The 22143-nt window shown below is 47.1% G+C and overlaps 1 protein-coding gene across 1 annotated transcript in view; it reads right to left on the bottom strand.

Annotated features, from left to right (window-relative positions):
* Positions 1–2279: 2279 nt before the first annotated feature.
* ISX (intestine specific homeobox) overlaps positions 2280–22143 on the bottom strand; it is a 40982-nt gene continuing 21118 nt past the window's right edge. Inside the window, exons 4-6 of the mRNA XM_066358251.1 lie at positions 4676–4767; positions 4102–4166; positions 2280–2615 (exon numbers count right to left, since the gene is read on the bottom strand). Coding sequence (XP_066214348.1) covers positions 2554–2615; positions 4102–4166; positions 4676–4767 — 219 coding nt within the window. The 3' untranslated portion in view covers positions 2280–2553. The remainder of the gene's footprint in view (positions 2616–4101; positions 4167–4675; positions 4768–22143) is intronic.

The following is a 22143-nucleotide window of genomic DNA, read 5'->3' as shown; positions in this document are numbered from 1 at the left end:
AATGTAATCCCATCAACAGCAGTGAAATTTTTAATGTCCTTAAACCACCATGAAGGATCAATACAGTAACAGAATTCTTCTAAACCTATCACTGTCACTCCTCCTCAGTCACGGTTTTTTGTTTGTTTGTTTCTCTCCTTATGGGATCCTCATTTGTTAAGGGAGCATTTGGGGTATTCATTCAATACACAAGCATTCAGTAAGTTGGCCAGTGCTAGGGATGAAGGCTTCAAGGACAAAGAAGACAGCCTCACATGGTAGTTAAGGGAACTGGCTTTAGGACCATCTGAATATGAGTTTGAATCCCAGTTCAGGTGGGTGGTCCTGGGAAAGTTTCCTTACTGCTTGAAGTTTCTGTTTCCTTATGAGAGAGGGAGAGAGAGAGAGAGAGAGAGAGAGAGAGAGAGATCATTCTATTCAAAGTTGGGGTAAGGACCAATGGTAACTATCTTTGCAATGTGCTTGGGAAAACGCTTGTCACAGAATAGATGTTCAATAAATGGCGGTGGTGGCTGTGTGTGTGGTTGTTGATGTTGTCATAACCCAGATCTTTTTCTCAAAGGATTTACATGTGAATGTAGGAGACACTCCTAGGGGACATGTGCCATGCTGGGTGCCTTTGGAGAGCTGTCTAACCTAGCTGGGACACATTGGGGAGCTTCTTGCTCTAGGTGACTCTTGAGCTGAGTTACAAAGGATGGGTGGCATTGGCTTTCGGGGAGAAAAGGATAGAGGCCTTTCCAGGCAGAACAGCAAGTGCCAATGAGAGCGTGGCACCTACAGGTGGGCACACAGTGCCTGGGGGGATGCCCAGTGCCTCGGGGGGATGCACAGTGCTTCCGGGTGGGCACACGGCGTCAGTCTGTCCTGCATGTTGAGTGACTCCCACCAGGCAATTGTGTGACTTTGAGCAACTCCCCCAAACTTCTTCCCTCTCAACCCATTAATAATAATACACGGAGCTTGGAAAGCCTGCAGGCGCTCTTTGGATTAAAGAAAAGTATTACCATATTAACTAATTACATGAATTAAAATAAATTAATTAAATAAATGGCTTAATGAGATTAGTGCATTTCTTGTTTAATTATCCATTACCGCTATTGATAATAATAATGGATTCTGTACTTATGACAGGTGACAAGTCTGTCAGCGAGCGGTGGAATTTAAAACCACAGAGGCGTGATGTAGGTAGGGTAGGAGAGAAGATGCCACAAGGCCCCAGTCTCGTCCTGCACAACCCTGTAGTGAGAACCGCAGAAGGTGGCCAGGAGGCTTGTTTGGTCCCCTCCCTTGGTCAACTTCTCAGGGTGTCTGTTCCTTCATAGAAGGGGGCAGGGGCTGTCTCAGCCCTGTGAATGTCAGTGACCCTGAAAGGAAGGACTCATCACACTAAGTCTGGGGCCTCTAGAGCTGAGCCTGAGCCTCTAGACCATCATGTTCAAGCCTCCAGGAGCCGGCCAGGCAGTGTCAGGGTGGCTGCGTGCCTCCTTACCAGAACAGCGGGTGCCCGGTCACATACAGGTCAGTGTTCCCCGTGGCAGCACGTTCTTCCCTGTCTGTGTTTGTGTTTCGGTGGTGGAAACCCCACCCTGGTTCTACTTTTCATCTTGGTCTTGCAGCTCCTTCCATGTGAGAATTGCCCGCACCCAGAGCAGCAGCCTGACCTCCCTGTGGGACGGTGCTGAGGCCTGATGCTATAGATTGTCTCACAGGCAATGAGGAGTTTAGGGGCAGCAGCTGTCAGGCATCAGCCTCAGGAAAGGGCTTTGCAGGGTCTCCAGACAAGAGGGTACCTCTCCTCCAAAAGGGAGGAGGGGCATGTGCCTACCCCCTGGCGGGTTCAGAGGAGTTCAGATTCAGGGTTCTCAAGCTTGCCCCCCGCCCCGCCCCCCATTCCAGGTCTCAAGGCCCCGCCCCCCATTCCAGGTCTCAAGGCCCCGCCCCCCATTCCAGGTCTCAAGGCCCCGCCCTTTCCCCCAGGATCCCGATGATCACAGGAGGCCAGCTGTGGCACTGCTGCCGTCTCCTTTGCAGACCTTCACCTTGAGCTCCCAGGCCTGGCTTCCAGCACACCTCGCCGCACCTGCAGGAGAAGGGTCCTGTGGAGCAGCAAGTTCTGCCCTGAGCTGGTATTTGGCTGAACATGGCACGCCGTTGGGCTGTTTTCAAGGTTTCTCAAGCCGTGGAGAGAAGCTGGCCTACTCCACAATCTTTATAATTACTGTCACCTCTAGGCAGGTCAAGGTTCCAGCACACAGCTTGGCATTTTTCTGTCCATCTGTACCTTGTCCTGGTCAGCCACAGGGACAGTCCAAGGGACGGATGCTGCTGAATCCCAGGGTTCATGAACAGTTCCCAATATCACCCTAGGTTGCTATCTAGGGCCTCCCTGTCTTCTCCTGGGTTCCCCTGAAGATTTATGTGTGGATAGCTTTTTTGGGAGTGTGATCCAGGGCGGAAAGTGAGGCTCGAGGGACATGCACACAGGGAAGAAGGGAGCCAGCACAGGACCTGTCATCATTTTGCTAAGAGGTTGACCACCTCTAAGAAGGGCTAGGTGATCCTTCCCAAGGTACCTTCTAAAAGTCTCGAGGTAAGCTTCCAGAACCACCTGCCTAAGGAAAGAAGGGGAAGAATTTGTCACCCACTCCTGTCCCCTGTTGATCAAGAACTGTCCCACGGGATGTTAGCTGCTGCGGATTTTCAGTTTGTATGGTATGAGGGCTGAGGGGGTGTCCCCAGGAAGTGAGAATTGCCCGGCGGGGCCCGACGTGAGGCACCGCCAGTGACACAGGCAGGAGGCTGGTGGAGCTCTGTGAGGCTGTGCGCCCCACAGCAGTGGCTGGAATGAGAGATGAGGTTGGGGAGACTGGAACCGGGGCTCAGAAGGAGGCAGCATGTAAAACACTTTGCCAAGCGCCTGGTGCAAAGTGAGAGCGCTGTTGAGAAGGCAGGTATGATATTTGTAGCCCCAGTAACTTGCATTCACTAAATAATGGATGAACGAAAGGGGAGAACAAGTAGCCGGCCTTTAGTAAGTGGGCCTCATGCATATTTCAGTGGCTCAGCTCGCATGCTAATGGAGAGGGGCCTCGAGGTCTCTGCTCGCATTCCATAAAGATGTCTGTGCTGGACCAACAGGACTTGAAACTGTCCTTCTCGGGAAGAGATTTTAACTGATGGCCTCTGAGGACTTCCCAGCGGTGGGCCGATCAAAGCAGAAAGACCTCAGAGGAGCACGCTTGAATAAACTCAGGTGGTGTGGGCTGGCAAGCCTAGTGATGATGTCCATGGGCTCTGAGCCTCCACTGCCCGGGTTAAAACACGGGAGGCTGGGCTGTTCCGAAGGACCCCGTTCCCTAAGTGTTTGGGAAGCAGTGCAAGTCCAAGGTCTGTTTTCTAAAGCTGGCTGTGTGGCTCAGGAAACGAGGATTTCGTAACAACCACAGCAATAATAAAAATAGCAACCACAAGGAGACACTTAGCATTAACAGCAGGCTAGTTTATCAGCAGAGCTCTCAGCAGGCGTTAACTAATTAAAACTCCCCCAAGGTGAGCAGTTATTGATTTGTGAGGTAAGATTAAAAAAAAAAAAAAAAAAAAAGCTGTGTGGCGGTACTATGTCCAGCCAGGCCGAACAGTGAGTCAGTCTAAGCCACGGGTTCCGTTGTCTTACAATGGCTCCATTCCCAGGTGCTGGGGGCACTGACCCAGGGGGTGCTGGAGGCTGAGCCCCCTTGAAGGCCTTGGATGCATTGCACCAAAAGCTGACAAACCACAGCGACAGTAACTATTGCCTGTGAATTGAGCAGTTACTATGTGCCAGGCAGTGAACTAAGTGTTTATTCAGATTATTTCATTTAATTTTAACAATACTCATGAGGTACATATCATCATAACCATTTTACTGATGGAGAAACTGAGGTTGTGCAAGATGAAGTAGTTTCCCTAAGATCCCATGCCAAGCAAGGGAAGAGGCTTATCTCAGGATTTCTGAAAGATTTCACAAGACATGGTGTCACTCGAATCTCTGCCCTGGGGACCTGTTCTTTTCTTACAGACGGGGAAACTGTGGCCCACGAGGAGCAGGGCGTTACTTACAAGTGGCGGGGCTCGGACACAGTGCGGGTCTGAATCCAGGGCCTCTCTCCTTTTCCTCCTGGACCCTGAGACAGACAGAAGGAGGAGCTCCACCTCGAAGAGGAAGGTTTTGATGTTGAACCTGGTGTGGCGAGTTTGTGACTCAGTATGCTCGCTCGTGCCGGGGCCAAAGCCACAGACTGGATTTCCCCAGTGGGTCTGGGCGCTCTGGTCCCCTCCCTGGCCTTGGTCTGTGCCTGGAAAACGAATTCCATGTCTACGCAGTGCTTTCACATCACTCTTCTCAACCCTCGCGGTTGGCAGGGCAGGAAAGCAGGTGCTCGGGCCCAGCCACAGACAGACCCAGAGCGGAGCTTAGGCCATCTGACGCCCACCCACGCTGGGGTGGGATGCCACCACCACCCAGCTCTATCCAGCCAGCACCTTGGGACCCACTGCTGGAGAACAAGAGATAGAAAATAAGCATATGCTGAAAACCTGTCGTCACTTCATACTGCATTACTTCTTAATTCAACCGTCGCAACACCAGGACAACATCAGTTTCCCCACAGTGTAGAGGAGGGAGGTGACTCACCAAGAACATACAGCCAGCAGGTGCGTGAAGCAGGCTGTGGACTCAGGCAGAGCTGCTCCCGAGCCCATGTGCTTGACCACACTGTCTCTCACCTGCCCCAGGAACAGGGTTTGTGGTTAATAATAGAAGCTAACATTTATGAATGCTTATTATTTGCCAGGCAGGGGCCTTTGACGTAATCCCCACAACAATCTTAATGCAGGAGGTTTGAACTCTGCCCACATCCCAGATGTCACATTTTGAGATAGGGAGGGGTCTGTCTTTCCTGGTGAGTTGGGAGGCAGGATGTGGGGTTCAGGTAGGTCTGTCTGCTTTCAAAACCCAACTCTGAAGCACGGTGCCGATATTTATTTTATCTTTTTTCCTTACACGAGGAAGTCTCCTGGCATCATTTCTGCGTAGCTTTCAGCTTCTGTCCTGCTGTTCCTGGCTTCAAAGCCAAGTTACCCACTTTGAAATTGGGCGCCGTTATAGCACAGCAGTAAAAACTGCTGGGCTTCAGGGTTGACGGAAGCCCCCCCGAGGTTCTGACGTGCAGCCCGGGTTAGAACTGTAGGCCGAAGAAACAGACCTAGAATCTCCACCTTAGTGCTGGCACGATCTCACAAGACTCTCAGGTTCGGTCTCCACCCATTCCACAGACGAGGGAGGAAACTGAGGTCCAGACGGCTGAAGGTGGGTGATGAAGGGGGCCAGCCAGTGAGGATTGGAGTGGAGGCAGAACCGGGTCCCGGAATCTTCAGCGGAACTCATTCCTTCTGCTCCCACCTCCACAGCCGCAGCCTTGAACATGGCCTCGCTGTGCTCTCTGGGTCTCTCTGGCCGCCTCTCCGTCCCCACTCCTCTGCCCTGGGTCACGTCATTGCTGTCAGTCTTGGTTATGTTGCAAGTCAGGGTCTCCGAAGACTGTATAACCGAGGAGTTTTAGAAATTATGGCTGAATCAGGCAGGGACAAACAACTGTCACGCGGAGGGGCCCTGCGCTCCTGTTGGGCCCTGCGTCCCCTAGCTGTCCTCTGCTCGTTGAAGGATAAAGGAGGAAGGCAGATGCAGCCAGAATAGCATTTTTATGACTGATGGAGCTTTGCCTGGAGAATGTGGTTTAGTCTGAGACCCGGGTCTGACAGGCCACCTGGGTGCTCTGCCCTGCCCCCACCCCTCCGTGGATGGGGTCCCTGAGGAGGACTGAGGGGACTCTACCACCTGTGAGCATGCGGCTCCCAGGAGACTGGCAAGAGGAAGGGGCAGGGCCACACAGGCCCTGCGTCTCCTTCCAGGCTCAGTCCACAGGTGTGAGGGGCGGCAGGGCTGGGAGTAGGTGCCCACCCGAGGCCCTCCACGCAGAGGACTGTGGCAGCAGGGGTGAGTCTTACGCACCCTCCGTTAACAGAGGGCATGGAGCAGTGCTCCATGAGCAGCTGTGTGATGAAGGAGCATGTCTGCAAAGCGGGGAGGGTGATCCTTGCTCTCCCAGGACAGGTGAGGATCCCATGAGGCTCCCATGAGGGCCTGTGGGGCAGCTGTGTTAGGCTTGCTCCCTGGTTTACCGGCTGCGGGCCCTTTGCCTGATTGGTGTGTGAGCACGTGGCAGCACCGTGTGTGCAGGGCCCACATAAAGCTATGGGTGCTTGCGCTCCAGAGAGATGGGGATTGCAGATGCCCGGATTGCCTGCCCACCGCTGTGAGGAGCCATTTTGCTGTTTATTTGCCTGAGAGGCAGTTTCCCCTGCCTGTGTGCTTGTCCACCGTTGTGAGACTTTACTAAACGAATGGCCCAACCTTTTCTGGCTCCGCAGTTTTCTACCATCTGCCCGAAACCAGTGTGAACCTGCCTGGTCTTGGCCACGGGCATCGCGGAGCCCCAGGGACCTGGGCCCGAGGGAGCCCTGGGATGCTCCGCTCGCCCCTCCACGCTGAGCTCAGCCCTCCTCCCACCTGTGACGGCACCTCTTCACAGCCTTACGGTGCTTTCCACCAGAGCTACGCCCCAGGCACATGCTTTTATTCTACAGCCATAAAGTGGAATCAGGAAAGAATTTACAATCAAGGCTATAAAGTAATAACAGCAAAGAGGCTATTTCACTGGGTTCAGGTAGAGGTGAGCGAGGAGTTCAGAAGTTCAAGACCTCCAGGCATTTCCTGGCAGCTGATAACCCTCCTTGGGTGCTGAAACCAGCTGGCATGTCAGACGCAGAGGCTGCTCAGGGTCTGAATGAGGAGGGCAATTGCCGATGGTTCTCGGATCGGACTAAGGAAAACCTGTGGGCTCGGGGGGTGCCCCCAAGACAGACACTGGGGTGGGGTGCCACTTTCTTGGACTCACTTGTATGACTTCTGTTCTAGTTTGGACATGTAAAGGAAGGGCAGAGTGTGGCCAGAGAAGTCTACCAAGTCATCGTGCTATGTGGTACCTGACAGGCCTAGGTTCACATCCTTAGTTCCTGTTATTGGCTGTTTCCTTGGCAAGTCCCTCTATCTCTCTGGGCCCGATTCCCCATCTGTCCCCGGGGAGGCAACACCTCCTGTAACTGAGATCATAGCCTGACACAAAGTTGAGCAATGAACAAAACTCCCTGGTCTTCCCTTTGGCATCATTCTCTTTTCTCTGGTGGGGTCTTCTACCTTCCCAGGACTCAGCCAAGTAGGCCTGATGGGGACCTTGGGATTATTCTGGGGAAGATGGGAGTGGTTCAGCCTGGAAACTTCCTAGCTCTGTGACCCCAGGTAAGTTTCTTAACTTCTCTTAGTCCCAGTTTCTACCTTCAGAGGAGGCAGATTTGGGTACCAATGGTCCGAGGCTGTTCATCTGGATACCACCCAGCTGCTGATGGCTCTCACCCTAGAAGAGGCCTTTGGTAAGTGCATTTATAGATGGAAGAATGAGACCTGGAGTGTGGGAGAAATTTCCCAGTGTCTGAAGAAGGAAGGTGCTTGTTACAGGTCCTAACTGGGTTACTCAATGAATCCATGTCAATGGCAAGACAGATTTGGTGGAGTGGTCAAAGTGGCTAGCAACAGAAACCTCAGTGTTCAAATCTTGCTTATCACCATAAGAATCCAGCAGTAATTTTAGGGCCCTTTACAAAACGGGGAAACAAAAGATGACCTTCTCCCTTCCTCTCCTGTCTCCCTTCTTCCTCCAGCAGATAGCAAGAATCTGTGGGCCCAGGGATAGGCAGAACTGTGCCCCTTAGCAGCTGGGAGAAGCTATAGAAGATGAGACCTCATATATCTTTGTACCTTACAAGGGTCCAGAATTCTTGAAGGGGGTATGTTAGAGTGGGCAGTTAGTGAATTAACAAAAGAGGAGAGAACAAATGGAGCAGCCAGCTAGGGCAGGGGTGAAGGGGTGGGTAACTGGCATTGTTCATGATGTTAATGGGGAGAGGAAACACTGTGGAGAAATTCCTTTCACTGAGTGCAGGTGTGGTAGATGGCACGGGGTAGGTCCTTTTACTGAGTGCATGCTCAGTAGTAGTCAAATAACGAACTAGTGCAACGAGACATGTGCAGTAGGAGTAAAAAATGGTGACCATAGAAGGGGGAGGGTGAAGCCTGGGAAAAAGATCAGACAGGGGTAGGGCACAAGCCCCAGAAAATCCAGGAAAGAGATTGAATAGGGGGAGGGCAGAACCACAAGCCTGGGAAAAGCCAGGAAAGAGATTGGGTAGTTTGAAAGGAAGCCTGCTATTTCCTGAACCCAAGGAAATGTATGGGAGCTAGACAAAGAACCCAGCATGCATCCTCCTTGGAGCATGCCCATACCCTTCCTTCTCTCGGGCACAATACTTTTTGCCGTCTTTTCTCCTAAACTCTGAGGGTCTATGAGAGAAATCCTGCCCATTGCCTGTGTTTGTAAATAAAGTTTTATTGGAACACAGCCACACCCATTCATTTACACAATGTCTCTGGCTAATTTTATGCTAAAACAGCAGAGGTAAGTTGTTGCTACAGAGACCATAAGGCCTGTAAAGCCTAAAATATTTATTACCTGGCCCTTTATAGAAAATGTTTAGAACCCCTGCCCCAGCCACTGGGGAATCTGAGGCTGGGACCTGTGCTGGAATCCACTGCCCTCCCTTCGTCTTCCAGATAAGGAGGCTGAGGGTCAGTGAGTTGCCCGCCAGCACATGACAGCAGGGTGGCTTCACACGGTCAGGGTTCAGCGTGGCTACCTCAGTACTGCTCGACCCCAGTGGTCACACCAGGGAGGGGGGATGGCTGCGGTGCTGGAGTGGCTTCCCCAGTCCCGACAGCCGCCCCACCGCGTGTGAAACATTCCGCCCGTGGTGAAGCAGGTCCCAACCCCCTATTTCCTCAGTCCTCACAGCAACTCTCCTAGGCAAATACCCGTGTTAATAATGCTGAGTGAATGAACACACAAGGGAATCACCACCGTCTATTTCAGAGGGTTAGCAGATTTGGAACTCAGATCCCGCTTGCCACCTCCTGGCTTCTCCATCAGGTCAGAGCCCGCAGTCTACCTCTGCCGTGGAGGCCTAGGCCGGGACCTGCTGAGCACACCTGGGAGGATGCTCTGGCCCCAGCCTCTGATCTAATCCCTCAGCCCACGCTCTGTGCCCCGATTCTGCCTCGTTTGTGTTGTAGGCCTGCCAGGCCCACACTGGCTTTATGTACGTGTCATGCCCCGAAATTCAGTTTCACAGAACTCTTTATAGACACCTCCTTGAGTGAGTCATTTCGGAGAGCGTTTTCCTGTTGTAAAAGAAGTTGTGCTGGTAGCATGCCAGTGCTGGCTGCCCGTGTCTGGCGCTCTGGCTGGTGGATGCTCTCACTCCTCCCTCCCCCACCCACCAAACCCAGCAGGCTGCTCATCCCAGAGGGCCCTCCAGTCTCCTGGTGCCTTTCATAGAGCTTGGCTCAAGGCCAGCAAAGGGCTCCAAGACACAGCTGACGTGAGGAACCGTGTCTCTGGGGGTTGCAGAGTGGGGTGGAAGAGGGCAAATGCCACGGAGGCAGATGGACCTGGGCCTGCATTCTGAACTCGTCACTTGCTGTGTGGTTTGAGCCTGTTCCAGGACCTCTGGGCAGCCCTGTCTCCATCTGTGAATCAGGACAATGGGGATTCTCCCACCGAGCCAACTTGTGAATGCTGGAGTTTCTTCCAGATGCCCTCAACTTCCCTGTGGATTCAGGCTTAGCAAGCCCCCGCTTTGCAGCGATTTGTGTTATGTTCTTGTCCTCAGGCCTGATTCCTTGACCTTTCCCCACTCTGGGGCCTTAGCAATGGCTTTTTTCACAGAATCCCTGGAAGTTCCCACAGGAGAATGGCAAGTAGAGAGAGGGATCTGGAGACCTAGCCCTGGGCGGGAACACGAGGGGCCAGGGGACCGTGAACTGGGGAAGGCAAAGTCTAGAGACACAGCCCTTTCAGCACGTGCAGGATGGGGTGTGGAAAGCGACAGAGACACAGGGGCACAGAGTGGTGGCCAACACAATGGGTTCTGGAGCCAGATGGCCTGGGTTCTAACCTCACCTCTGCTACCTGGTACCTGTGCAGCTTGGGTACCTGATTGCTCACCGTTTCACCTGTGCACTAGGGATGATTGTAGACCCTTCTTTACAGGCTGCTATCAGGATTATATCCACTGTGCCACCACAGGTCAGGCGCTATCAGGATTATATGCATGCAAACATCAGAATGGAGCCTGACACGTAGAAAGGACCCACAGATGTGGATGGGGCCCCAAGGACAGAGCTTTGTGAGGGGGAAGGGCAGTGCAGTGGTTAGACACATCGCAGTTCTTGGCCATTAGGTCAGACCATCATGATTTGAGTCTTCAGTCTGCTTCTTATTAGCTGCATGAGCATGGAAGAATAATGCACTTTCTCCCAAACCAGCTCCCTCAGTTGTAGATGAGGCACATGCCACCCTCGCAGGTGCTTGAGAGATTTTGTTGAGGTTGTAAATAAAAATACTTAGCACAGAGGCTGGCACATATAGAGTTGGAGTTCAATAAATGCTAGCCGTTATCAATAGATGAATGAATCAGGGAGGTGAATTTCAGCTTAGCCTAAGGAGGGCTCTGGAGAGAATCTTACCTCCCACAGTGGGGATGGGCTACCTTATTGGTAATGAGTGCCTTGTGGACAGAGGCATTCAAGCAGGGGCTGAGGGATCAGTTGTTAGGGATGGAATGGAGGAAATGCATTAGGGAGAGGAGGCTGTCCTAGATCACACCTAATGTACCTTGAAAATAAGCCTCTTTGTCAAGGCTCATTGGCTTGTCCAGTAAGAGAGGTTAAGCCAGGGTTGGGGGAGGGAGTGGATGTCTTCCTAACTGTGTGGGGGAAAATATTAATATGAATCCTTAGAAAAAAAAATGTTCTTAGTTAAATAAGGTTATGAAGCATTAGAAAGCCATATGCATATCAGCAAATTCAAGGCTCTGAGAAGTCCTGCAAATAAAAAATAATAAACAAAGAACTTCTGTTTTGTTCTTAAATAGAGCCCCTATTCAGATACTGCAGGGCAACTGTGTTCAACAGAACATACTCTAGAGTCTAGACACATGGATCTTGAAGAATGCCCACCTCTTGGGCAGGCCCTCAAGCTGTGGTTAGATGACTTGCTTACGTTGGTGGCCCACCTCACACTGAAACCCAGAACCTCTCAGAAGCTCCTGGGCCAGAGCTTTCCTCTCCAACACACTGTTATCCCTGAGATGGTCTGCATTTGTAACCTGTCCGATAATCCCTGAAGTGGCTTCTGTTACTGGTTTCTATGATCGATGGCGACTCAGGAATGCAGGAGGAGTGTCCTACAGGCCTCTCCTTGCCCCTTAAGAAAGCATTCAGCCACTTGGAGGTAGCGGTCGCCTCCCTCTCTGATTTCTGCCCTGGTTTTGCCAGAAGCTTCATATTCCATCTTATTGCCCTGAGCCCCGCAGTCCACACTCACCTTTGTGTACACAGCTCGATGACAATTAAGAAATTAATAGAACGGTGTAGGGAGTTGTATATGATCTGACTGCCCTACAGAAAAGCAAGCTCGAAGAGCACAGTGGCCTTGTCTCTGTCATTCGCTGCTGAATCCCTGGCACCAGTGCAGCTTCTGGCACCAAGTAGGTGCTCAGCGAGCTCTGCTGAATGAATGGATGTGTCATTCCTGGGGGTCATCTGAAAGTCGAAACTGAACTTTGCTTTAGGGCCTTACATGCAGTTTCAGAGATTACATGCTGGATAAGAAGACAACTTTGTCCTGGGCTGGATTGCATCGTTAGGAAAATTTCAAGCAGGACCCAAGCCTGGAGAATCAGAGTTCTGGGATTTCATACCCAGCTGCTGCCCGACGCTTTGTTCCAGCAGGGTCAGCTGCCGCTCCCCACTGCCTCCCCTCGTCGCCTGGGGAATTTTGTTCATGCTAGCCCCCTCCTGGAAAGCCAGACCTCCATTTCTCTCTCTCTCTGCAGTTATGAATCTACCCCACCTTTGTGAAACCTTTTCGGACCCCTCAAAGCATTCACTCACTTCTCATCCTTCACGGCACTTTGGTAGAATTAACTTTGCAACAACACTTTTAGACCTTTACTTTGCGTTACCTGTTTCATGGACTGTTTCCCCAATGACATGTCACATTTCCTGAAGGCCACGTGTCACACCTTCTAAGTTCAGAGTGTGGTACAGTACCAGGCACACTTAGTACCATTAACTTAACTTCGTGTAAGCTCAAGGTAGACCCATGACGATTTGACACGTGTATATTTTGCAAAATGACTTCCACCATTAGGTCAGTTAGCACCTCCGTCATCTCGCATGTTAATCAATTTTGTTGTGTGAGAACATTTAAGATCTACTCTGTTAGCAACTTCCAAGTATATAATATGGTAGTTAACTATAGTCACCATACTGTACATTAGATTTCCAGAATCCACTCACCCTATAACCAGAAGTTTATACTCTTTGACCAATGTCCCCTATTTCTACCCCTCAGCCCCTGGCAACCTCATTCTACTTCCATTTCTCTGGGTTTGGCCTTTTAAATGTTCCACAGATATGTGAGATCACGCAGTATTTGTCTGTCTGACTTATTTCACTTAGCATTCATTGAGTTATTTTAAGAATTAAATAACATAGTGAAGGTAAAGCAATTTTCACAGCGCTCAGCATATAATAAGTGCTAAAAATAGTTTTGATACCAATAGTTGTTCCCATTTTCATGCTAATTAGTCTATGTTGAAGAAGCTGATGTCAGTGATAAGATATATAGAGCAAGCAATAAAAAAGATATACTGAGGCACACTAAGAAATACTATAGCAAAATCAAAATGGAATTCTAAAGTATGTGCAAATGGCCCACAAATGAAAGGAAAAAGAAAACAGAGAAAAAAGAAACAGAGAACAAAGAGAAAAAAATTCAGTGACAGACTCATACCCTAATGTAACAATATTTATATTAACTGTAATGCCCTAAACATACCAACTGAAAAACAAAGATTGCTTGAGTAAATGAAAAACACAGTATTAAAAAGTAAACTACAAGTCAGGTTTTCTCATGAACGTAGATGCAAAAATCCTTAATGAAATATAAGCAAATAGAATTCAGGGATATATAAAAAAATTATGCTATGACCAAGTGGAATTTATTCTAGGGATGCAAAGCTGGTTTAATATTTAGAAATCAGCCATTGTCACCCACCATATGAATAGCCTAAACAAGAAAAATCATGTGATCATGTTAATCAATGCAGAAAAAGCATTTGAAAAAAAGCATTCATATAAAACTCTCAAAAAAATAAAAACAGCCTTACCACGCAGTGGCGCAGTGGATAGAGCGTCGGACTGGGATGTGGAAGACCCAGGTTCAAGACCCTGAGGTCGCCAGCTTGAGCGTGGGCTCATTTAGTTTGAGCAAAAAGCTCACCAGCTTGGACCCAAGGTCTCTGGCTTGAGCAAGGGGTTACTTGGTCTGCTGTAGTCCCATGGTCAAGGCACATATGAGAAAGCAATCAATGAACAACTAAAGTGTTGCAACAAAAAACTAATGATTGATGCTTCCATCTCTCTCCATTCCTGTCTGTCTGTCCCTATCTATCCCTCTCTCTGACTCTCTCTCTCTGTCTCTGTTAGAAAAACAAACAAACAGAAATAGGGGATAACATCCTCAATATGGTGAAGAGCATCTGTAAAAAAATATACAGTTAACATTACACTTAATCATTGAAAGAATGAATACTTTCCCTTTAAGATCAGGAACAAGGCAAAAATGTTTGTTCTCACGGCTCTTGTTCAATTTACTGCTATAAAATCCCAAGGAATCTACAACTCCTAGAACTAATAAGTGAGTCCAGCAAATTCACAGCATACAAGATGAACGTACCAAAATCAATTGTATTTCTGTATACTAGCAGTAAACATGTATATACCAAAATTTAAAATAGAATATAATTTAAATCTCTCAAAAGAGAAGAGAGAAATACTTGGTGTAAATCTGACAAGACTTGTAAAGGATTTGTGTGCTAAAACCTATACAATGTTGATGAAAGAACTTCAAGGAGATGTAAATACCTTAAGATTCATATTGTGTTCACAGGTTGGAAGACTTGACATAGTAAACTGGTCAATTCCTCCCAAATTCAAGTGTAACAAGATTCCAATCAAAATATTTGCAAAGCTTTTTTTTTTTTTTTTTTGGAGCTATAGGTAAGATTATTATTCTAAAAGAAATGAGGAGAGATAAAGCAATTTTAAAGATGAATAGAAAGGAAGAAATCAGCCTACTTAACTACAAGACTCGCTACATAGCCACAATAACAAAGACTGTATAGAACTAGTGGAGAAATACACTTAGATCAATGGAGTGGAATATAGAGCCCAGAAAGAGTCAAACACAAATATGCCCAACAGATTTTCAATAAAGGTACAAAAGCCATTGAATGGAGAAAAGAGAGCCCTTCAACAAATGCTGCTGCTGGAGCAATTGGGCATCCACAGGCAATATCTGAACCTCAACTCAACTCATGTCTGATACCCAATACAAAAGTTAATTTCAAATGCATCATGGATTTAAATGTAAAAATGTGGCCCTGGCCAGTTGGCTCATTGATACAGTATCAGCCCAGCATGTGGAAGTCCCAGATTTGATTCTTGGTAAAGGCACACAGGAGAAGTGACCATCTGCTTCCCTTCCCTTCCCTTCCCTTCCCTTCCCTTCCCTTCCCTTCCCTTCCCCTCCCCTCCCTCCCCTCCCCTCCTCCCCTCCCCTCCCCTCCTCCCCTCCCCTCCTCCCCTCCCCTCCTCCCCTCCCTCCCCTCCCTCCCCTCCCCCTCCCTTCCTTTCTCTCTTTCCCTCTCCTGCAGCCATGGCTCAAGTGGTTTGAACCAGTTGTACCTGAGCACTGAGCATGGCTCCATGGCCTCACCTCTGGTGCTATGGTTGCTGAGCAACAGAGCAGCAGCCCCAGATGGGCAGAGCATTGCCCCCTAGTGGGCTTGCTGGGTGGATCCCTGCCCAGGCACATGCTGGAGTCTGTCTCTCTGCTTCCCTGCATCTCACCCTCTCACTTAATAAAAATATATAAATGTAAAACCCAAAACTATAAAACTTTTAGAAAAAACAGAAATTTTGGAATCTACAACTAGGAAAATAATCTTAGACTTGACATTAAAAAGACTTCACAATGAAAATAATAGATTACACTCTATCAAAATTAATAACTATTGCTCTGTGAAAACCTTGTTGTCAGAATGAAAAGATAACCTACAGAGCAGGTGAAAATATCTATAATCCACACATTTGAAAAAGGGCCATTATCTAAAATATATCAGTATATAAAAAATTCTCTGAGTGCCTCATTTCATTTAGCATAATACCCTGTAGATCTATCCATGCTGTTGCAAATGGTAAGATTTCATTCTTTTTTATGGCCATGTAATATTCCATTGTTTATATATGTACCACAGCCTTTTTATCCATTTGTCTATTGATGGGCACTTGGGAAAGAATAATATCTATAAATGAGAAAACAAAATAGAAACAGACTCATAGATACAGAGAACAGACTGATGGCTGCCAGATGGGAATGTGGTTGGAGGATGGGGTGAAAAAGGTGAAGGGACTGAGAAGTACAGATCGGCAGTTACAGAATAGTCATGGGGTGTAAAGTACAGCACAGGAAACGTGGTCAATAACATTGTAATAACTGTGTATGGTGCCAGGTGGGTACTGGAAATATCAGGGGAATACTTTGTAAAGTACAGGATTGTCTAACCACTAGGCTACACACCTGAAACTAATATAAAATAACATTGAATGTAAACTATAATAAAAAAAATAAAAAAAATAAAGAATTCTCAAAAATCAAAAGTAAAACAAACAAACAATTAAATAAGAATGTGAGAACGTGGCCAAAAAAATCTGACAGAGATTTTGTTTAAGATACACAGATGGCAAATAAGCACATCATCAGCTATTAGAGAAATGCAAATTAAGACCACAATGAGATACCACTACATTCCTATCATGATGGCTAAAATAAAAAATGGTGACGATACCAAGTGTTGCTTAGATTGTGGAGAAACTGGCTCACTCACATGCTCCTGGTGAGAATGTAAAGTGGTGCAGCCACTCTGGAAAACAGCTTGGTAATTTTTTAAAAAACAAAAACATGCTGTCCAGCCATTGCACTCCTGAGCATTCACTGTGGAGAAGGTTAAGGTCCAGCAAGAGGCAGTGTCTGTTACTGAGCATAGCCTTGGGCCTCCTGCACTTCCTGTTCCTGTTGGCTGAGGACCCCTAGACATCTTGCCTTCATGGAGGGCTTCCTTTCCATGTCAGAAGGCTATGGGGTCTGCAGCCTGAATGGGGCTACCTGTCCTACCAAACCAAGGCAGACATGAGACCAGGCAGCACTGGTTGTGGGCAGCACCCTCCTAGGGAGTCACTCACTGAGTGCTTTTGATGTTGTACCCAAGGCCATTCTACAGATGGAAACACTGAGGCCCGAGGGTGTTGGGGCCACTGTCCAGATGCACCTAGCAGGTGACAAAAGGTTGACCAGAACCCAGAATCTCCCACTGCTAGCCCAGGTCCCTTTTTTCTCTGGCCTGGACTGCATCTTCTCAGAGGGCCTTGAAACACCCTGGAGAATGAACCGTGGCACGGTAACACGGAGAGCAAAACGGCTACATGATTGCCCCCTCATAGGACCTGAAACTTATGACCCTCAGGATTGTAAAGCATCACATCAAACCTCCCTAGAGAGCAGTGGACTCAAAGATCTGAGTCAGGTGGTTCAAGGAGGAAAGGCTTCCTCCCCTGCAAATGATGAGCCTCCTTTAATTTTGGTCTTGCACTCACCAGACATGTGTTGTTGTTGTTTTTTTACAGAGACAGAGTCAGAGAGAAGGACAGATAGAGACAGACAGAGATGAGAAGCATCAATCATCAGTTTTTCCTTGCAGACTGAATGACCCCTTGCTCAAGCCAGCGACCTTGGGTCCAATTTGATGAGCTTTGCTCAAAACAGATGAGCCCACGCGCTCAAGCTGGCCAGCTCCAGGTCTCATATCTGGGTCCTCCGCATCCCAGTCTGATGTTCTAACCACAGCGCCACCGCCTGGTCAGGATCGCCAGGCAAGTTCTTGGTGATATTTTCTGCTGCTGTGGAGGAGACCATGAGGATGAGCCCGTCTTACAGCACTATTGTATCAGTGGAGTGTGTAAGCGGGGCTCGCTGCTACCCAGGGACTCTGCAGGCCTGATCTTCCCTTTGGGATAAAAATCCCAGTTTATCAGCCCTCGAGCTACAGAGAATCTCTCCTCAACAAGGTAAATGGGCAGAGCAAGTCTGATCGGGGAAAACTGGTTCCAGAGGTAAAAGCCGCCGGCACTATGCAAGTTGGCATTTCTCTCCGCAGAAAAAATGCAAACAGGGAGGATCAGGGCAGGCGGGCTGAGAGATGCGGGGCCTCCCTTGAACCAGAAGTGTTCCAGAGGCTTTTGTGGCCTTCAGAGGGTGGAGCCCCTGGAAGAGAAGCAAGGCAGCCTGTGGTGGGGGGCTGGGTGCTTACCTTTTCTGAACCATGGACTCTTCTGGCAGCCTGGTGAAGCTATGGGTCCTCGTTCTGAATAATGTGGTTTTCTTTTTAATTGATGAAATTAAATACAGAAGATTATAAAGGAAACCAATTATATTAAGATTCAGCCACCAAACAGTAAATCATCTCCGATGCTGCAGCCCATGCCTATGCTCCTTTATGAACGTTTTCAACATTCCAAGTATTTGCAGTCACCATAAAGAGATGCTAGTTAGTGGCTGTGGGGACAGTTGTAGGGACGGTGGGCACACCACTGTGCAGTCTGTCATCTGCGGTCATAGCAGAAGTCAATGCTATGTTAGAGGTTTGTGAAAATACAGATGCACACGTCTTCGGGATGTGGATACATAATAGGGAAATTGAGCTTAAAAGAGATTAGCGTTTTCAATAAATTGATAGTGGTTAAGGTTAAATAGAAAAATGTTCAACAATATTCTTGTTTGCTTTATGAGATTTAGAAAAGTTAAAAAAATTTTTAACACGGTAAATGTGTTATATATATATATATATATATACATACATATATATATATACACACACTTTGTAATAACAATCACTTGTTCTCAACATAGTAGAGATCATACACTTATTTCTCCCTCTGTTAAGCCACAGTTAAGGTGTGAGTGTACTGGTTGGTTCTCATGGTTGGGTGTATTATTTCCTAAGTCCAGGAATGCCCCTCCCCCCAAGGAAATGATCTCTTGAATGCTAGATGCTCCCCTCACCCCGAGCTGCTGGAGTGTCTGACTGGTGCGGGGTCAGAGGACATCCTTTGGAGTCTGAAGCTCTATTACTTCCTGTGGGCGACCATAGACTTTTACTTGAGCCTCATTCTTCATAATCTATACAGTGGGGGTTGTAATCTGAACCCCACAGAGATGTGATGAGGGTGAACTGAGCAGAGGCTAAACAAATATAAATTTCCTCAAGGTCCTACAGGTTGTGCACAACCTCTGTCACTGTATGTGATGGCCCTCAGTCCCCTCGCCTTTGACGGCAAGACTTTCCCCTGCAGTTCTGAGGTATAACCCGCAAGTAAAAATTGTATTTATTTTAGGTATACAATGTGATGGTTTGACATACATTGTGAAGTGATTATCAGTCAAACTAACTAACACATCTATCAACTCACACAGTTATTATTATTATTATTTTTAGAGTTGTGTGAACACAGGATCTAGGTCTTAGCAAATTTCAAAAGTACAATAGAGTATTATATATATATCACCGTGCTGTACATTAGATCCCCAGAACTTATTCATTTTACAATTGAAAATTTTTATCCTTTGACCAACCTCTCCCCATTTTCTCTGCACCTTCTGTCCTCCTACCCCCAGCTTCTGGTAATCGTTGTTCTACTCTGGTTCTATGAGTTCAACTTTCTAAGATTTCACCTATAAGTGAGTACCAGTGAGGTCGGACAGTATTTGTTTTTCTCTCTCTGGCTAATTTTACTTAACACAATGTCCACTAGGTATATCCATGTTTTTGCAAATGGCAAGATTTCCTCCTTTTTTATGACTTAATAATATTCCATTATATCATACCTTCTTTATCCATTCATCTATAGATGGACACTTAGGTTGTTTCTATATCTTGGCTATTGTGAACAATGCTGCAATGAATTTGAGAGGGCAGATATTTCTTTGAGAGGCTGATTTTATTTCATTTGAATACATATCCAGAAGTAGGATTGCTGGAGCACATGGTAGTTCTATTTTTAATTTTCCAAGGAGCTTCCATTTTACGGAAAACCTCTGTTTTCCATATGGTTGTATCAATTTACATTTCCACCACTTGTGCATAAGGGTTCCCTTTTCTCCACGTCCTCGCCAATACTTGTTATAAGTTGTCTTTATGGCAATAATAATTTTAACAGGTGTGAGGTGATATCTCCTTGTGGTCTTGGTCAGCATTTCTGTGATGATTAGGAATGTTGAGCACTTTTCTCATGTACCTGTTAGCTATCTATATGTTTTTCTTTGGAGAATGTCTATTGAAGTTCTTTGCCCAATTTTAAATTAGATTATTATTATTAAGACTTGTAAGAGTTTCTTATAATTTTTGGGTGTTAACCCTTTATTGGCTATATTGTTTGCAATATTGTCTTCTATTCTGTAGGTTGTCTTTTCATTTTGTTGATGGTTTGCTTCGTTGGGCCAAGGCTTTTTGGGTTGATGTAGTCCCACTTGTGTATTTTTGCTTCTGTTGCCTGCATTTTTGGTGTTAGATCCAGAAAATTATTGACAAGACCAATCAATGTTAAGGAGCTTTTCTCCTATGTTTTTTCTTTTTTCCTAGGAGTTTTATAGTTTCATGTCTTAAATTTAAGTCTTTAGTCCATTTTGAGTTGACTTTTGTGAGAGATGTAAGAGACAGGTTTGGCTCCATTCTTTTACACTGGATACTCACCTTCCCCAACACTATGTATTGAAGAGACTGTCCTTTCCCCATTGTGTATTGTTGGCACCCTTGTCATAGATTAGCTACCATAGATGTGTGAGTTTATTTCTGGGTTCTCTATTCTGTTCCACTGGTCTATGTGTCTCTTTTTTGAAACTGCTTTGATTACTATGGTATTGTTTTGATTACTATAGCTTTGTAGTATAGCTTGAAATCAGGAAATGTGATGCTTCTAGGTCATTGTTCTTTTTCAAGATTGCTTTGACAGACCCTGGCCGGTTGGCTCAGTGGTAGAGCGTCGGCCTGGCGTGCACGAATCCCAGGTTCAATTTCCGGCCAGGGCACACAGGAGAGGAGCCCATCTGCTTCTCCACCCCTCCCCCTCTCCTTCCTCTCTGTCTCTTTCTTCCCCTCCTGCAGCCAGGGCTCCATTGGAGCAAAGTTGGCCCGGGCGCTGAGGATGGCTCTATGGCCTCTGCCTCAGGCACTAGAATGGCTCTGGTTGCAACAGAGCAATGCCCCAGGTGGGTGGAGCATCGCCCCCTGGTGGGCATGCCTGGTGGATCCCGGTCAGGCGCATGCGGGAGTCTGTCTGACTGCCTCCCCGTTTCCAACTTCAGAAAAATACAAAAAAAAAAAAAAAAAAAAAAAAAAAAGATTGCTTTGACAATTTGGGGTCTTTTGAGGTTTTATACAAATTTTGGGATTTTTTTTCTATTTCTGTGAAACATGCCATTGGAATTTTAATAGGGATGGCTGCAAGCCTCATGATAGTCTTCATGCTCTGAGGAGGGTTGTCTTTATCAGTGCCACATGGTTTAACTGAGTAATTTCCTACTGAGAAGATGCTTCCAATTTGGAGTTCCAAAATTGGGAGGAGGGTGAGGGAGCACAAAGGCCACAGAGAATATTTTCTTTACATTTTCCAGGAACTTTGAAATCTAACCATAGAGTAGCTGTGATGCACTTAGCATCTACTATGTGTTAGACATGGTAGGAGACTCTCTGAGCCTCTGCTTCCCATTGATAAAATAAGGATATGAATCATGTCTACCCCCTAGGGCTGTTAGGAGGGTTCAATGAGCAATATTTATTAAGTGTATAGAAGAGCACTTGGTACTTACTGTATCTGTGCTTACTACATAGGTACAGAGTCACTTACCCATGCAGCATCTTTGCAAAGTAGGCATATGGCTTTCAGTTATCAGATGAAGAAATTGAGGACTGAGCCTAAGATCACTGACATTATTAGTCGAGGGATGGGGACTCTGCAACCTCATTCTGTTCAGTCAGGGAAGCTTTCAAGGATTCCCAGGACTGGCAGGATGCATGGGGTTTTCTAGATCCCTGGGTGCTAGAATATGCTGTACCTTTCTGCGTTCATTTGTAGTGTTCTCCTCTTCCCACCCACCATGCTCCACCACCCTGGCCTTCCTACCAAATTATTCCCACTACAGAGCTGAGCTACACACATGGAACACTGCCCCCGGATCTACTCAGGGCTGATTTCCTCCTATTGTTTAGGTCTCAGCTCAAGTATCTTGATCACACAAGAGGCTTTGCTTGGTCACCCTAAATTAATTAGTCCCTGTCCTATTATGATCGTATCACCATTTGAGATCTTCATAGTTGTCTGAAATTATGTTTATTTTTGCCTACTCTGCTCTTATTAATGTCTCTTCCCTCCTCATCGGAATAGAAGCTCCAATACGGAAGGAAAGTTATCTACCTTGCTCATCACTGTTTTTCTACCTTCATATAGTACTTTGAACAACATAGATTCTCAAATATTGACCAACTGACTAGATACTATGTCTTTGGGAAATACTTAGTAGCTGCTTCTTAGCTTTTCCAGCTCTAAGATTTCAGCATTCTGGAGAAGAATCTCCTAGGGATAGAATGTCTTTCTCCTACTAAGGGCACAGGGGTAGACCTGCCTTGCCCACAGCTGGTGAAGGGAGCAGGCACACTGCCATGGAGCTCTAAAATGTGTCCCTTTTCATAGCT

The sequence above is a fragment of the Saccopteryx leptura genome, chromosome 1 (genome assembly GCF_036850995.1).
Source record: "Saccopteryx leptura isolate mSacLep1 chromosome 1, mSacLep1_pri_phased_curated, whole genome shotgun sequence".
Lineage (NCBI taxonomy): Eukaryota > Metazoa > Chordata > Mammalia > Chiroptera > Emballonuridae > Saccopteryx > Saccopteryx leptura.
Note: the sequence above shows the minus strand (reverse complement) of the source record. Positions and strands in the feature narration are given on the sequence as shown.